Source organism: Saccopteryx leptura, chromosome 10 (genome assembly GCF_036850995.1).
Source record: "Saccopteryx leptura isolate mSacLep1 chromosome 10, mSacLep1_pri_phased_curated, whole genome shotgun sequence".
Taxonomy (NCBI): domain Eukaryota; kingdom Metazoa; phylum Chordata; class Mammalia; order Chiroptera; family Emballonuridae; genus Saccopteryx; species Saccopteryx leptura.
The window spans coordinates 79,630,909-79,649,571 of record NC_089512.1 but is presented as its reverse complement, the minus strand read 5'-3'; the positions used below and the strand labels follow the sequence as shown (position 1 = coordinate 79,649,571).

The following is an 18,663-nucleotide window of genomic DNA, read 5'->3' as shown; positions in this document are numbered from 1 at the left end:
AAATTCCACCTTACAGCAGTGCCTGCCTACAAGATCTTTACCATTTCATTCTCTACAATTGTCATCTGCAGTAAGAATGTTCAGGCCTAATAAATGTGTTTTGTAAAGCGTGTGCTCCCACGCTCTCTGGATGCCTCCGTGTGGTTCTAGGTGACGAGCTCAAAGTAGAAGTGTAGCCGACAGAGAATGCCTGGATGTGGGGAACACGTCTGGTGAAGGAGTAGAATCATACTGTTTAAACAGGAAGTCACTGGTGATTGTTAGGGAAAGAAAAGCATACTTACTTTAACTCCTGCAAGGTTTCTCAGACGTGCCCTGGCTGGTTGGCTCAGCGGTAGAGCGTCGGCCTGGCGTGCAGGAGTCCCGGGTTCGATTCCCGGCCAGGGCACACAGGAGAAGCACCCATCTGCTTCTCCACCCCTCCCCCTCTCCTTCCTCTCTGTCTCTCTCTTCCCCTCCCGCAGCAGAGGCTCCATTGGAGCAAAGATGGCCCGGGCGCTGGGGATGGCTCTGTGGCCTCTACCTCAGGCGCTAGAGTGGCTCTGGATGCAACAGAGCGACGCCCTGGAGGGGCAGAGCATCGCCCCCTGGTGGGCAGAGTGTCGCCCCCTGGTGGGCATGCCGGGTGGATCCCGGTCGGGTGCATGCGGGAGTCTGTCTGACTGTCTCTCCCTGTTTCCAGCTTCGGAAAAATGAAAACAAACAAACAAATAAAAAAAAAAAAGGTTTCTCAGAAGGAAGGAAGTGCAGAATTAATCTAGATGAAAGACAGACAGACAGACTAAAGGTCAAAGATTCCAGTTTTGTGATGTCAGGTTCACAGAGGGTAAGGGGGAAGAGGCAGAAACTGAAAAACAAACAAACAAAAAAAACCCCAAAAACCCCAAACTTTCCTAACTGGAGTTATCCTAGAGTGGAATAAAAGAGCTGGTAAAAAGTAAGCTAGTCACTAGAGAAATTTTCCGTGGATTTATACACTGGGTGGGCAAAAGCTAAGACTGAAATGCGAAAGATGGGTTAGTAGAAGATGATTGTACTGAAATACAAAGAAACATTTAGTCATTGTGTGACCTTTTAAAACTAGCATGTTGATTATGCTGTTTACAGAGAAGAATGTGATGTTCACAAATCAAATTATCACAGATTACACACTTCCCATGTCTATTAATGTAATGACCTTGGCAGTTGACGCATAGTCTTCTTTAACCTAATGAGCATACTGAGGACAATCAATTAGGTCTGCAATTAAAATGATAATTTCCTGAACAGATTCCCCCAACCCTACCCCGACCTCTTGCTCAGGAAACTGTTGAGTGATAAATGTGAGCCCTTCTGCTGCGGCCATCTCACTCTCTCTCTCCTCCTCCCCAATGCCCAACCCCTCAGCATTTATATTATGGATAAGTTATTAAATCGTAAATTTCTTTTCTATTTGTAGGTTTCAGCAAAATTTAGTCAGGTTTCAACAGTGTCAAAGAATAATAGGGACAGTTAGTAGTAATTTATCATTTCTCAGCTGGGTTTGCAAGCTTTTTGCTGGCTGTCTGGAGAAATCCGTTAGCCAGTTCTGCACAGATCGCTATGAAATCTCCTTAATCTTTGTGCAAATTGCTTTTCTATTTTCCTGAAGTGAGCTGAAAGATGAGCCAATCCATTCCTGAAAATCTAGCCACCAGTGCGTTGTCATCAGAGCGCAGCTGAGGCCTGGCTTCCGATGAACGACTATAATGGCTAATGGATGATACGATGCCACAGGCAGCTACTCCCCAACCTGCTGCAGGTTAGAAATTTACACCAGGCAGTCTGACTTCAGGTTAGAGCTTCGGAAAATATGCACTGGAATCTATAAACATGCCAATGTACATTTCATACAACAGACATTGCCCAGCAGCCCACCAAGGATGAAGAGCCTGGAAAAGACAACAGTTCTCCACTATTTCCATGTAAGAGAAGGATTTTATTACTCCTGAATTGAAAAGGGAGGACCTGGTGTTCTTTAGAGAGACTTATTTAATAGATGGTGAAAAATGAATGCTCTGGGTAATTTCATTTCGAATTGATTTATTTCTAAGTGGGAAAAATTGACACACTTGGTGAAGAAAGTGAAAAGCAAGTCTCTGGGAAGAGCCAGTAGGATCAGGTATAACCCAATTATTTGAACACAGGAAATAAAAACACAGGAGGCAAGACAGAAGGTCACCCCCGAATGTCATTTCTTACAATGAATACCTTTTTCTCCCCCTCCTGACAGACTCTCTCAGGAAAGCATAAACTGACCCATATTTCCAGTTTATTTCTGACACCTAAAGCAAATCAAACTTCACTTTTTAGAAATCCAATAGTTATTCTCAATTAGATTGCAAGGAAAATTAAATCATAAATTTCTCAATCCTAGCCCTGGTTGTCACATTCTTCAAATACCCCTTTCCTCTCTCTCTGGCACTTTATTTAAATCTCTGAGGCCAGGCTCCAAAGCAAGTTATAAATCTGATAATTCGCTAATGTAGCCACAGTAATTGTTTTGGGCCATATTTATGCTTTTATTGGATCTTGAAACAATCAATAATAACCCAGTTGATGTCCCCGACTTGGGGGTTTTCTCACAGTCAACAAATGGGACACTGGATTCATTTTTAATGTACTCACTTAGCACTCCCTCCCTGAAAGAAAGAGTCTCACACATATTAATAAAGGCCAAGAAATGAATGGCATTGGTGCATATACCTTTCCCTGAAGAATTAGCTGTAAGATAAGATTTAACGCTAAAAAGAAGGGGAAGAATAGATTAACAGGGCCCATTTTGCACAATACCACCATCGTTAAAGTTAATGGAATTACCCGGTAGTCAGGCACCAGAGGGAGCCTGTTGGAAGTTAAGCTCTTCTAGGGCCATTGATTCCCAGACTCACACTCAAAGAGACCTGCTGGCATTGCGTGAGCACTGCAGATGCACAGGAGCACTTCTGAAAACGTTTGCTCCAACTGCCACTTAACATATTAAGAAGTAACAATAACCAAATATCTCAGGGTAGATGATCTATTTAGGGATGTTTTTCATTGGAAGCAGCATAAAATTCAACTCTGCCTGGCTTAAACAATAGGAGACATTATTGGATCATCTATCCAGACGGTCCAGAGGTAGTACAGGCTTCAGAGCTGGTTCATTCAGCAACCCAATCATGTCACCAAGGATCCAGTCCCAGCCTCTGTTCCATTCTAAGGGAGGTTGCCGTAGGAACCATTAGGTGGCTGCCAGCAGCTGTCAGGGTTACTGCTTTCTCATTTCAATGCAGTACTAGAAAAGTATCCCTTCACACCACCAATGGATACAAGTCCTCCACGATGCTGGGAATAACCACCCCTAAAGCCCAGGGAGTCCTTCATTCTAAATGGCTTAGGTCATAATTAATTAAAGTCATTACTATGGTAGAGAAAATTGGCTGAGGTTGGGGATAGGTAAACGACAGCCCATGGGCCAAGTCCAGCCCACTGCCTATTTTTATAAATGAAGCCACACCCATTGGTACAAGTTCATCTGCATGTTTTCTATGGCAGCTTTCCTGCTACAAAGGCAGTTGTATAATTGCAACAGAGACCACCTGGCCCTCAAAGCCTAAAATGTTTACTATTTAGCCTTCTATGACAAAGCTTGCCAATCACTGATTAGACCAAACAAGGTTCGCACCTGGAGCTAGAGCTGGCTTCAGCCACATCCTAACTTCTTGGCTACTAAACAATGGAGTGCAGAAGGTATGCAGGGAGACAGCCGCAGCACTCACAATAGATATGATACAAAATTATTCAAGTTCTAGGAAGTGGGCTAAGCAACTTAAATCAGTGAAATCTGACCCATTATGTTAGGCACCTATGAAATACCGTCTGCCTTTAGAATATATCCCAAACACTGAATACATTTAAAGTAGAATTAAAACTCCCGACAGTGTATACTAGACCTGGTATAACTGCTCTCCATCTACCTCTTCAAACTTATCACCCATCTCCTCTCTCTCCACCCCAAATTCCTAACACCAGGCCTTCCATTTTCTGCTGGAACATGTCACGCTCACTTGCACTGCAGCTTCCTGCGCCTTCCTGTGCCCAGAATATGATGATCTTTCTCTCTCAGCTCTCCCCCTGGGCTGAATCTTGTCACTCCTTGGGTCTCAGTAGATAAGTCACCTCTCTGGTGGGCCTTTCCTGATCACCCTATCTAAAGCAGCTACGCCACCCCTATTCTAACCCCCCACACCCCATATTCTCTCCTTTCTCAGCCTAATACCACTCAAAATCTGCAGTTATTCTATTTGTTCATTTGGGTGTAAAGGAAGACCAAAACTAAGCTGAGACTGTCCGCCTCCCCTTCCAGTGCACCCCAGTGCCCGGCAGCACCTGACACTTAGTGGTCAACAGGCACTTCCTGGAAGAGGAATTCACATGCACAACACAACTCTGAACCTCCCCCGCCTTCCATTTGACAGCATTATTTCAAAATCTTCCTTAAAGACAGGGACGCCATCTCATTCTTTTTGGTCTAACACAGGGGTCTCAAACTCGCGGCCCACCGAACAATTTTGTGCGGCCCGCAGACTAATCCACGAAGTTCAAAATATTTTGGATAAAATTAAGTAAGCCTAGGGGCCTACTTGTATTTTTCATTTCTCTAGCATCCTAGCTAGATATTAGCTTAGTTAACAGCAGTTGTGATGCGAACTACAGTTTTTGGTTGTTTTGTGACACTGAGTAAACTGCATGTATGATTGTGCTTGTTGTACTGATTTTTTTTTTTGTTTTCAACTGCAGTGAGAAAAGTGTTGCGTAACAGTTGCCTTTTGTAGACCTAGTGCGGCCCGCCGAACGGCTGTGATCTTGCTCTGCGGCCCACATGCTGAGTTGAGTTTGAGACCCCTGGGTTAGGCAATGACTGATTTCTTACACCTAGCATATTGTTTTCAAGGTTTATCCATGTTGTAGCATCTATCAGTACTTTATCCTTTTTATCATACAGATATACCACATTTTTTTTAGTCATGAAAAGATGAGCATTTGGGCCCTGGCCAGTTGGCTCAATGGTAGAACACTGACCTAGCGTGTGGATGTCTCAAGTTCAATCCTGGTCAGGGCACAAATAAGAAGTAACCATCTGCTTCTCTTCCCCTCCCCCCTCCCCTTTCTTTCTCTCTTCCCCTCCAGCAGCCATGGCTCGACTGATTTGAGTGCATCATCCCTGGGTACTGAGGATGGCTCCTTCATCAAGCCTCCACCTCAGGTGCTAAAAATAGCTCAGTTGCAAGAATAGGCCCCAGATGGGCTGAGCATTGGCCCCAGATGGGGGTTGCCAGGTGGATCCTGGTTGGGGAGCATGTGGGAATCTATCTCCCCTCCTCTCACCTAAGGAAAAAAAAAAAAGATGGGCAATTGGGTTGTTTCTACTTTTTTTTTTTTTTTTTTTTTGTATTTTTCTGAAGCTGGAAATGGGGAGAGACAGTCAGACAGACTCCCACATGCGCCCGACCGGGATCCACCTGGCACGCCCACCAGGGGCGACGCTCTGCCCACCAGGGGGCAATGCTCTGCCCCTCCGGGGCGTCGCTCTGCCGCAACCAGAGCCACTTTAGCGCCTGGGGCAGAGGCCAAGGAGCCATCCCCAGCGCCTGGGCCATCTTTGCTCCAATGGAGCCTCTGCTGCGGGAGGGGAAGAGAGAGACAGAGAGGAAGGAGGGGATGGGGGTGGAGAAGCAAATGGGCGCTTCTCCTATGTGCCCTGGCCGGGAATCGAACCCAGGTCCCCCACACGCCAGGCCGACGCTCTACTGCTGAGCCAACCGGCCAGGGCCTGTTTCTACTTTTTTGCTACATTGCTCTCAACAGTTGCCTATACATTTTTGTGTAGATTGTGTTTAATTTTCTTGTATACGGATTGAGTGGAATTGCTGAGTCATATGATACTCTATATGTTTAACTTCAGAAGAACTGACAGACTGTTTTCCATTACTGGCTATATCTTTTCCATTCCCACTAGCAATGTACAAAGAGTTCCAATTTCTCCACATCCTTGCAAATATTTGTTATTGTCCTTTTTCACTCTTTCCATTTTAAAATAATTTTTATTTCTTAATTACAGTTGATATACATTATTATATTATTTTCAGGTGTACACTCTAGTGCAGGGGTCTAACAGGACCTGTGCTAATCAATACCTGGTTCATAGCAGGTACTGGAATAACAAGTTCAAGACTGAATGCTAGAGAGTCGAACATGAGCAGGATGGAGGCTCATTTCCTGGGAGGCTGGAACCGATACACTGGGTGTGAGGAGACTGTCACCATCATCCACAGATCAGAACCAGAAGCAGCCACAGTGCCTACTGTGTGTCCAGTTATAGAGGCAAATGAAAACCCAGTCTGAAGGCTACAGAGGAACATCATTTGCACAGCAGGTGATGATACTACTTGACTTCCAAGACCACTTGCCCCTCTGAGATTCTCTGAGTTATTTCTGGCTCTGAGTTTCTTCCTCCAGAGTGTGTTTCGTCTCTGGTCATCTGATGGCAGAGCTGAGCTTGGAAACACATTTATTTTTTCCATGGCTGAACAGTTTCATCAAAATTATACTGCTAAACCTGATGACATCTGGGAATTTATAACCAACAGATGAATTGAAACAAATAAAAGGCCCTGTTGGGCTGCTTCTCAGGGCACCAAGATAGAAAGCTTGATAAGAAAATATGTTTGGGCCTGGCCAGCTGTCTTAGTTGGTTAGAGCATTGTCCTGATAGAACAAGCTTGCGGGTTCGATCCTGGGCCAGGGCGCATAACGAAAAGTAGCCAATGACTACATAAATAAGTGGAGAAACAAATCAATGTTTCTTTCTCTCTCTCTCTCATTTCAATCAATCAGTCAATCAATAATTTTTAAAAAGAATTTTTCCTTTTTAGGAAACAGGTAGTGATATATAGACACACAGTAGGAGATTTGAATGTGAACATTAGGATAAATGGATTTCACCTTGAAGTAAAAATATATTTGGTAAGCTCACTTTGCTCGCTAAATGTTGTTTATTCTTCTAAACCACTTTAGGCAAGGTCAACATCCTAAATAACTTCATGTTTATTTTTCATGTAAGATCAGGAACAAAAAAAGTTTATTTGAAAGAATAAACTACCGGGGACAGAAATGATTTTCATTACCAGGATGCGATAATATTATTCCACTGTACATTGAATGCATCCAGATTTCGAGCCATCCTTGTGTCCTTTCCCACTGAGATTTGGAGCTAATCGGATTGAGAAGGCTCCCAGCCATGGGTGTCTTTATGTCCCTGAGCGCACAGAGCAGAGACTGCTCCAGAGAGTGGTCTGCTCTGAGACAGCAGATGTAGGATTGATGCCTCATGACACATGAAGTTAAAATTTCAAAAGCACCCTTTCCCAGCATTAACATAATTCACACAGAAGGCAGGGAAGAATTTCTCACTGTGTTTGGCCTGAGGGCCACCACAGATTCTCACCAACCCCATATTTTTCACTCAAATGTCTGCTATTAGGAAGGTCATTATTCTGATTCTTTTATGTCCGTGGCTCTGTGGACTGCATATCTATTCTTCACTAGCTGGTTTCCATCTGACCTGGCTCAGTCATCAAATCCTTCCATTTCTAGCTGCTCTTCAGGGCTTGAGAATTCCCAAGTAATGGTGTTGGCAAAGGGGACAAAGAAGAACCCCTGAAAGGAATTGAATAACTCAAAATTAATATGGAAGTAAAAATCAAGGCCAGGTCACCTGGACCAAAAATCAAACTGTATTTATATGAACAGCAGTTCATAAATCAGGGAAACCATTAGAATCAACTGTGGGCTTTTCAAAAATCTATTTCATGGGCCATCATCAGTCATTTGAAGACAGGAGGTGTGAGATCTAGTTATATGCTAAAGATATAAAGCAACAAGAATGAATTATAAGAGTCATTTCTTAATGAAAAATCTTCCAATGAGGCCCCTGTGGAATAAAAATTATAGAGCTAGCTACATATTTTAAAGTGCATTTATAATATCAAGATATTAAAATATAAATAATAGAATGATACACATTAGCTAACCTAAAAAATAAAGCATGATCTATGATGTTGAAGGCCCCTGGGTACCATTGCATCTAATGGACTGCTCCTTCTCTTTAGTACTTCCCTTCCCTTGGGGCATCCTGACCCTGTCTGTGTCCATATCTCTCAGTGACACATAGATTTGCATTTTAAAAACTTATGTACATAGCCTCTAAGTAACCCAATTTTATGTTTCTTATTTCTACTGTTAATAACTCTGGAAGCAAAGTTTGTAACATCATTTCGATCTGTTTCAGCCGAAATGTCCAATTTCAACCAAATCACAGATTATTTTAGGCAGTTCAGTCCACATTCTGTATTTAAGATGTGTGGTGTGGTCTAGAACAGATGACTCATCTACTGAGCTCAAATCAAGCACTTACATTTAATCAAAACTATAGAATCCTTGTTGGATAATTAATTGGTCTGCGTTAATTTTACCTTTTCTTTTTTTTTCTTTTACAGAATGGGCATTTTAGACAAGCTAATTATTTAGCTGTCACAGGTTTAAAACTTTGAACCTACAATGAGCTAGTTATATGGAATTAGAGTGTTACAAGTTATTTCCAAGGCCAAAACATTCAGAGCAAAATAGAGAGAACACTTTCTTCAGCCATCATTTACTGAGCACCTAGTGTCCTACAGCAAATGACACTAGTAACTGCCCTTACTACATCAGCACAGGTGAGAAGGTGATTCTGAACAATAACACCTTACACTTATATAGCATGTTCGGGTCTAGAAAGAACTTGGTCTCTCACAGGATTTTTGATTTGATAGTGAGTAATGAAACCCTCAAACTCTGAGCATTGTGTGTAAAAGACAGTCTACTGAAACCTATAAAGCATTGTCATCAAGAATGTATCTGCAGTTTTTGCTAGATTTTTCTGTTATGAATCCCCAAATTAAGTTAACAGCCAAATATCCACTTTGCCTTGTCAGAGCCTCTAATTACTAAAGGAATTTGTTTTGTAGCACTAATAAAAAACTAAACATATAAGACATAACTCTGCTATAAAATGACATACAGCAATGAAGCAGCATTTAGATTAGTTAACCTTCACCTGTATAATAAATTAAACAAGGACAGTCCTCTGGGTATTTTTTTGTTATTCCTAGCATAGCAAAGGTGTACAGAAGAATTTGTGTTCAGAGTGATAACATATTTACAAAACCCCTTCTGTAGACCTTCAACTGTGCTTGTTGGGTGCCAGGTGTTTGTAGGAGCAGCTGGCCACATAAGGTCCTGGAGAGTTGGGCTTTTGGAATGGCCTGGGTTTGAATCCAATCTATTCTGTCAACTGTGTGTGTGTTTTTTTCTAAGTCACTTTACCTCTTTAAAGAATGATTTGCCAAATGTAAACTGTTAATGCCCACTTTTGGGGTTTGTGAGAATTAAGTGAAAATTATAAAACCTATAGCAAACATTTATTGAGACATTCTTACATGCCCAGTACTATTTTAAAGGTATTTGCATGCATTAATCCATTTGGTCCTCACAGCACCCCTAGCAGGTTGGGTATCGTCAAGATCCCTGATTTTATAAATCTATAAATGGATGTAGGAGCTAGGAAAGGTTGACTCCTGCTGGGTCATAAAACTGGTAGACCATGTCTCAGGGTTTGAAACCAGGCTACCTGCCTCCAGAGCAGTGATTTTCAACCTTTTTTTTTTCATGGCACAAACACATACTAATTACTAAGGTCAGTGCCCCTGACTAAATACAACCATTTTCATCTCATGGCACAAATAAATTAGTTACTAAAGAAGAAGAGGTCAGGGCCCCTTTTTCTTTAGTAATTAGTTTATGAGTGCGTGAGAAACAAAGGTTGAAAATCACTGCTCCAGAGAACTCCCTGATCATCAGTGTGTTTTATCCTGATGACATTTCCCCTCCACCCTCTCTCCATCCTCAACATCCCCCCATGTCACCCACCTGAGCTGCCTGTCAGTTTGAAAGAGCAAGAAAATTAATAAATAAGAACAGGAGAATAACAAGGAGTTTGGTTAATTTTTCTTTCAGTGCTTTGATCCAAATGGCATCATGCAAGTCAAAATTAACCAATTAGAAATGGAAAAATGCAATGATTTGATATCTCCTTAGAGGAGGGCTTAAGGATTTAGTAGGAGAGAGAAAGTTTCCCATAGGAGATAGGAAGGCTCATGGTCCCTTCTACTGGGGATCCAAAGCCCAGGGATTTTGGCTCCAAATCACCAAGAGGGAGGGAGAGTCAGAGATACGTGCATGCCAAAGGGGAGGGGTGGACTTGGAGATGTTCCACTCCCATACATACACCCAGACCGCTGAGCACAAACATTGTGTTTGATTGACCAAACTCAGGCCAACTGGCTTTGTTCTGAGAGCAGAGATGTAAATTGCAAGGCAATTCCACAAGATAAAAACTACCTCATCATGAAGGCACCAATTCTTCCAGCAGTAAGTACATGCATTATTAGGTATAAACACGGGCAAAGTACTTTCCATCATGGCTTTAACCAGAGGACAAAAGTTTTCTGGAAAATTATTGCTCTCTTGAAATTTTTCCAGGTGAAATTAATAAACAACAGTCAAGTAACATCATTACCATTCTTAAACTGTCTATTCCTCTTATCTGTGCATACCAAATTTGAGGAGCCCATTTGGATTGAAAGCAAGCAGCTATGTGGAGGTTCCCCCACACCTGGTCACTTCTTTGGTAGCGGCTTTGCACTGGAGTGAAGTGTGCATGGGAACCATGTATAGTGTCCCTTAAAATACAGGGTCTTGGCTTCCACACCAGACCTACTGAATCAGCATAGGAAGCAGGCAGCTTTATATTCTGTGAAAACCAACTTCAGGTAATTGTGAAGCACACAATTGGCTCAGAAACATGTCTTACTCATTACCAGAGGCTAAAAAATATAGGCTAGAGATCCCCCATTTAATAAGACAGGTTTCTGAATGTTTAAGTGGTCACTGTTTTAACAAGTTCAAGGTAGATATTCAAATAGCACAATTCATATGATCAGGAGAAAGATTTCTCAAGAATGTAAGTTAAAAGGCTTACATTAATAGTGAGAGAATTCAGTGTATATTCATTAAATAAACTCAGCAGGCCACAAACAATCTCAATACCAGGTACAGTCTCCTAAAGCCCAGTCTTAGCCTATTTTCCAGGCAAGAAAACTGAGGGTAAGATGAAGAGACATGCATAAAGTCCCAGGGACAGCACGTGGTAGGCTGGACCATTCAGTCATGTTGGTTTCTCCTCACTATCAATCAATACAAGAGAGAGGGTTTCCGCCATTTGAGAAATGTGGAAATGTATGTTCAGAAAGGTTAAGAAGCTGGCTCAAAAGCACAGTTAGGAAATTAGTAGAGCTAATACTGCAGTACAACCTCTGCCTGATGCCAAACTATATTAACTATTGGACTTTATGAAGAGCTACAATGTCCTCTATGTTCAGGAATTAAAACAATGACCAAATCTCCATGTAAAATCTGTTCTAAGACCACAGAAACTTCTCTGTTAATGAAAAGGTTTAGTTTTTTTAATGTTGTTTTTAATCACACTTTAAAGAATCCTTTTCTTGTTCTTCCCTAAGCAATCTGAAAAGTAATTGCTAATATCTCAATGCTTATTAAGAAGCACTTGCCATTGCATTAATACTATAAAATTAAATCTCTAAATAGGGGACATGAGCACCATAAACACAAACAAATGTAAGCAAGTATATTCTATAAATAGTTTTATGAGATTCTAGATTACCTTTCTCCAACAAATCTCTCTTTTCAATATACCTAAAACACCCTTTCATTCAGATACACACAGTAATTGGTTTAAAACAGCCATTTTGAATTTTTTCATCTCATGGCACACATAAACTAATTACTAAAATTCTGTGGCACATCAAAAAAATAGGTATAATCTTGATTCACTCACACTGGATGGCTATTGTGTTGGCTATTGTCATTTTTTTATTTGATAATCTAAGAGAAAAGAGGTCAGTGCCCCTGACTAAATAGTCATGTATTATATGTTTTAAAATTTTTTGCAGCACATTGGGTGAAAATCACTGTTCTAAAAGATAGCCCATGACCCTGGCTGGTTGAGTGAATAGGGCATCAGCCCAGCATGTTGATGTTCTAGGTTCAATTCCCAACCAGGGCACACATGAGAAGCAACCATCTGCTTCTCTCCATCTCTCTCTCCCTCTTCTCTACCTCTTACCTTGCTGCAGCCAGTGGCTCATTTAGCCCCAGGCAATAAGGATGGTTCAGTTTAGTCCAAACATCAGCCTCAGGCACTAAAAATAACTCGGTTAACTTGAGCATCAGCCCCTGATGGGGGTTGCTGAGTGGATCCTGGTCTGGGAGCATGTAGGAATTTGTCTCACTATCTTCCCTCTTCTCACTTAAAATAAATAAATAAAAGATATCTCGCACTAAACTTACTATTAGCATCACTTTTAAAGAGCTGAACGTTGTCATAATAATTTGTTTAGTGGGAGTCACATTTTGGAATATAATTTTACTACTTAAATAGTAAAAATCTTCATCTTTGTCAGTGATGCCTCGAGTATAGGATATTCTTAATAGAAATCCTAGGAAACCAGATCCCTGACTGCAAACTGGGACACAAGCACAGATCATCTGCTACTTCATGTCACCTGGAGTTAGAAACTCAGGAGCAGAGATTTGTTATATCAAGTGAAGTCCCATTATTGTTTCCATTCTCCTCCTCAGACCACCCAGGAGGTCCAAAGTAGACAATGCCAAAATGCAGGTCAGGGCATCATGAAGCTCACATTCTGGAGGGAATGCAGAGATAAGACAGGTCCCGGAACCAAACAGACACAAAATCAAGGTTGGTGGAGAATACCTCGAAGGAAATTCAAAAAGGCAGGAGGGTAGAGAGTAAGAGGTATCGGAAGGCTACTTCAGATAGGGCAGGCGTCAGGGATGGCTGATAAATAGAGTGATCTGTGGCTATGCAAGTGTAAGGTGCTATGTATCTGCATATGGTGATGATATATGGCTGAGGCCAGAAGAAAAGAGTGTTTCTTAGCCCTGCAGCATGTTCAAATCACTGCAACAAGCACCTGTGGGAGAGCAGTGTCCTACTACTTTTGAACTTGAAAGGAGAGTTAATAATGAATCAAAAAATAAGAGGTCATGTTTTTTTTACTTTGGTATTTTCCTTTCCTGCTATACCCTTGTTTCTTTGCAAAGCAGAATTTAAAGCCCTTGAAACAACAACAAAAACCCTAAAGTGACACCATGTTCATGAGACAAACTCAGTGGTATATAGTCACTGGCAATAACGGCAGTTGTTTTGGGGAAGAGGTCATTACTGGGCATATTGCTATTACCACCCAGCATGAGGCAGAAATGGTTTAGAACCTTGGCATCAGGAAGAATAGCGCGAGTCAGACACTGCCTCCCATGGCAGGCTAGCAAATGCTGCCTCAAATGTGCAACTGTGCGGATTTCAAAATATGAGATGCTCACTCTTGAAGTGTAGGTTTCTGAACGAAACAGCTGACCACTGCAGATGCGGCTTTGCTTTCTGGAGAGGTTACCTATTACAAGACCGATTTCCATGGGTCAAACATAAGTGGTAATACCACCTATACATTATTGCCATAAAATGGCAAGGCCAATAAATGAATACTCTTTCCATACTCTGAAAAGAATCATGGGGTCTGCTTGTTAGCAGTGGAGATTCCCAACCCCCAACCACAAAGGGTCTAATTCAGTAGATTTAGGATAAGGGCTGAGAATCCAGTGGGTTTTTTTTCTTTTTCTTTTTAAATTAACCAAAATCAATTTCATGTAGATTATATAAGAATTACACTTGGAAAACATAGATTAGACAACTTTAGATACAGAGACTTGGTCTAAACTGACAGTTTTCAAAACTCTGTCATTTACTGAGGTTTTTATACATATACAGATGGTTGTTTTACTTTAACCATTTTATATCCCATAAAGAATTAGAAATGGCCCCACTAACTCATATAGGTGTAATTTTTTGATCACCGTGGAAACAACTGAAGTATTTCCAAGACAATATAATCTACTGATTTTTTAAAAGTAGAAGTGTATCTTAAAAATTAAGATAAATTATAATGGTGGTGGTGGTGATAAATACCATATTCCACATTTCATTTATGAATAATATATGCCAGGAATTATTCTATCCTCACTGTTGAAGTTAATGAAACCATTAAAAAAACTGGCCAGGGCTCTGGCCAGGTTGCTCAGTGGGTAAAGCATCAACTTGGATAAAGAAACCTGGATAAAGCCAGAGGTTGTGGGTTCAACCCCGTAGTCAGGGCATGTAAGAGAAGCAATCAATGAGTGCATAACTAAATGGAACACAAAGTGAATCAACAGGTTGATGCTTCTCTCTCTCTCTTTTTCCCTCACTCTCTTTGTCTCCCTTGCCTCAGTCAATGGAGAAAAATTTTAATACTATATATATTGGCTAGATATTTGGGTCATCAAAAAGTAGTCACCATTGTGGCCAGAGGGTCCACAGCTGTGGTGCTCAGCCCTGGTAGGTTTGTTGTTGTTGGTGGTGTTTTAGAGAGAGAGACAGACAGACAGACAGAGACAGAGGCAGAGAGAGGGACAGACAGGGACAGACAGACAGGAAGGGAGACAGAAAAGAAGCACCAATTATTTGTTGCAGCACCTTAGTTGCTCACTGATTGCTTTCTTATACATGCCTTGACCAGGGAGCTACAGCTGAGCCAGTGACCCCTTGCTCAAGCCAGCAGCCTTGGGCTTCAAGCCAGCAACTTTTGGGCTCAATCCAGTTACCATGGGTCATGTCTACCATGGTCTACGATCCCATGCTCAAACCATTGACCTTGCGCTGAAGCCAGATGAGCCCCTGCTCAAGACGGCGACGTCAGGGTTTTGATGCTGGGTCCTCAGGGTCCCAGGCCATGTTTTATCTACCGTGCTACTGCCTGGTCAAGCTGGGTTTTTTGTTGTTGTTGTTGGTTTGTTTGTTTTTTAATGTGTATTCTTTTATTTTTAGTGACAATGTAATCTAAATAACATAAAATTGACCACTTTAAAGTGTCTAACTCTGTAGTTTTTAAAATATACACAAAGTTGCACAACCATCACCAATGACTAATTCCACAACATTATCACTCCACAAAGAAACCTTAATCCACTGGCATCCACTCCTCAGTTTCTTTACTCTCCAGCCCTGCTAGCCACTCTTCAACTTCCTATCTCTTCCCAACGCCTGCTGGTATAGGAAATAATTTTGACATCCTCTTTATAATTTTGAAATGAAAGAACTTATATGTTCATTTAAATTCTAGATACGTTTCATATGGCATATATTATTCGTCTGCGTATTCCACTTGATGTGTTTTGTGCATTCTCCTGTGTTACCAACTATGCCTCTGCTGCGTTGTCCCCAAGGGCTGAAGAAATTTCATCAAATACATATTGCATAATGTATCTAACTAATCTGGTGTTGTTGGAATTTACATTTGAGAACCAATATTTAAAAAAAAAAAAACTAGTGAGCAGGCTTAATGCATTTTAAAAAGCAGTTTTTAAAAGAAGCTACTTCTATTATACCCTTTTCTAGAATCTGCATATTTACAAGCTTGGCATGGGGTGGACAGCGGGGTGGAGTAAAGCTGTGAGTCACCTCTGCCTTTTCAGATCACCCATCTGGACAACCAGAGGGCTAGCTCTCTTTTCTACCATAGGGAATTCGGTGGCAGTGCCTAGAGGGCATTCCCTACTCAAAAGTACTTCCTAGATAATCTATTTTAAAAGTTCCATGGTAGCTAGGTTAAACATTAAATCCATATGCAAACAAAGATCAAAAGAGAACTATGCTTATTTAGCATTGTTTGATGCCAAGCATGGTGCCAACCATTATCTGATACACTTAAAGCGAAGGTCAGTCAGAGCCATAAAACCTTACTTCACAAGGTATAACACCTCAGCTTGACTTGCTTCTGACTTCTAGCTCCAGAAAAAAAAAAAGCTTTTGCTATGATTTAGGCATGGGACCTAACTGCATGGGAATTTGCATTTGTATGAAGGGGGCTGAAACCCAGTTTAAGAATCAGCCAAAAGCTTAGTCTTTTACTTTACTGAGGAAGCAAGGGCCATCCTAATAAATCCTCCTTTCCTTGACTGGTGCAGTAGTTTTCAACCCTTTTTTTACACTTGGGGACCAGTGACCCAGCTAGCTGGAAACAGAAACATGCAATGAATAAAGTTTTATCTTACCACTCATAACAGTGCAACACAGTACAAGCTGGTGTTTGATTTCTGAATTCCACTATGCATTGAATACCACATATGTTTGTCTGAATGATCTTTGTCTATTACTTATGATTTATAAATGCTCTGCAAGGGGCAAAAGGCTATTCGAATGAGCCTACAAGTTCCAAAGATATCTAAGAACCTCAACAGTATTTTTATTGATGAAACAGACTGATCAATGGCAATCACCCTGGGCATAAGCGAATTCAACTAAGATCATCAGGGCTATAATCTCATACATCATCAGGATGGTTAACTCTTCCACAGATTGGCATGAAATTTCTGGCAGACCAGCAGTTGAAAAACACTGGTATAGTGCACTGGAAAAGCCATCTTTGAGCAACAGCAAATCCACATCTGGTATACCTGTTCTTTCTTAGACACTCCTCACATGAAGTCCTTTGATTTCAGTTTCTGTTTTAGGACTCCTTGATTTAGTTTATATTTTAGCATTCACACAATAATAATTTTATTACAAAAGGCAAATGTCTTGTAAACTAATGTGAAACATTGCTAAGCATAGTTTACAATGTCAGAATTTGTCTCTAATACTGAGGGTCTCTCTGACCTCAAAGATAACATAACGAAGCAGCAATGTGCTGCAAATGACTCAGTGTGAGTTTTTATTAGTTCTCATTATTGCTCCTTATTAATTTGTATGCACATAAGAAGCACTCACCTTCACAGTCTGTCCAGCATCGGGGCCATCCTAGAAGTAGGAAAAAACAAAAACAAAAAAAAACTAGAGGTGAGAACAGAGGGCTGGAATCTCTGCTTATTCAGAAATATTGCCTCTTAATAATTTAGAGGCATTTCATTGTGTATTAATTTATAGCATTCTCATGGGAACCATTTGCTTCAAATGTGTGGGACCAGACACTTCTCCATTTCCGCCTGAGAGTAAGTGAGAAGTTCTGTATAAAAATGATATACATTATCCAGTAAGCCAAACCCTTGTTACTTTTCCTGCTCTTTGCTCTCAGCTATGGTTTCAGTTGCATTAAAGGAAAGCTGAAAATGTTCAGGGAGGTGAACTCTAACACCTTTTGGTTATCTTTAAATCAGATGTAGTTTAATTAATGTCTGACGACTTTAAATCTCTACTTAGGAAATCTGCTATAAACATAATTCATTAAGCAAGAATATGGGCTCTCTTGTATGGGATGAACACCCAAGAGCATGCCTTCTCTGGCTGTTCTGACCTTGGGGGAGAAAGGTGGGAGTGTTCGTTGAAGCTGGGCCTTTTTTTCTTTCTTGTTCCTCTCTGAGACTTCTGAAACTCAACAGAATTATTTGCTTAGTTGAAAATGAGCAGCCTTGCCCAGTCAGACACAATACAAAGTCGAAGCAAGGGCTTAGCAGGTAGGGGTTAGCAGAACAAGCAATGTGTCTACAATCTGAAATTCAAAAATTGAAATAGCACATTGCAACTTTAGGCAAGTCTTTCTACCTCTATGACCTGTATAATGGGATGAGAAATCTTGCCCTGGGGGGGGGGGTGCTGAGTAAGCTGAACTGTATAACCAGAAATTTTCAAACTTGGAGTCATAGTCCATTAGTAGGCTAGGTAGTCAACTTAATGGGTTGTGATCAGCACTCAAAACAAAAAGAAATCAGATAACAGAACAAAACCAGTTAGAATTTATAGAATGGTTAAACATTGTCTTGTGAAACATTGGTTTTCTATATCTATGTGTGTGTAAACAGAGGGTGTACTTGGTTGTGATAAATACATATCTTACTGTGGGTTAAAGTTAAAAGAAGTTTGAAAAGTATGAAAGTACTCAAAGCACAAGTCAGTTCCTATGTTTATGAAATAAACTTTCTAGTGAATAATGTTTAGATAATCAGTACTAGCCATTTTCTGTGTCTAAATTTTCTTCTTTTCTTTTAGTATTTCATTAAACACTGACGGAGATGTCTTCCCTCATTGCCTTCATTTGATCCCGCTGGAAACAAGATTTGCAGCACAAGCTTAATAGACCCACATTGAGCCTAACTTCCTGTTTGAAGGTGACTCAAATGGTTTGACATGCAACACACATACACACACATAGACACATATGCACATGGTTTTACAGGGAACTTTAGATACTATTAACACAGATACAGCAACCAAAAAATCCTTTTTTGAGAAGCAGAAGAGTAATGTTAGAGCCTTTCCTAACCTGAAAACAGTGACTTTCTTAGCTGTTTTCTTTGGCAGAGAGCTAAGGAGGGTCGAGGAAGGATGCTAATTATTTAGTTCAGCTGAAGCATTGAGTACAGAGGCTCATA

The 18,663-nt window shown here is 40.9% G+C and overlaps 1 protein-coding gene across 1 annotated transcript in view; it reads right to left on the bottom strand.

The window, feature by feature from the left end:
- FHIT (fragile histidine triad diadenosine triphosphatase) overlaps nucleotides 1-18,663 on the bottom strand; it is a 1,908,162-nt gene that overhangs the window by 347,232 nt on the left and 1,542,267 nt on the right. Inside the window, exon 6 of the mRNA XM_066350737.1 lies at nucleotides 17,066-17,095. Within this exon, the coding sequence (XP_066206834.1) occupies nucleotides 17,066-17,095 (30 nt within the window). The remainder of the gene's footprint in view (nucleotides 1-17,065; nucleotides 17,096-18,663) is intronic.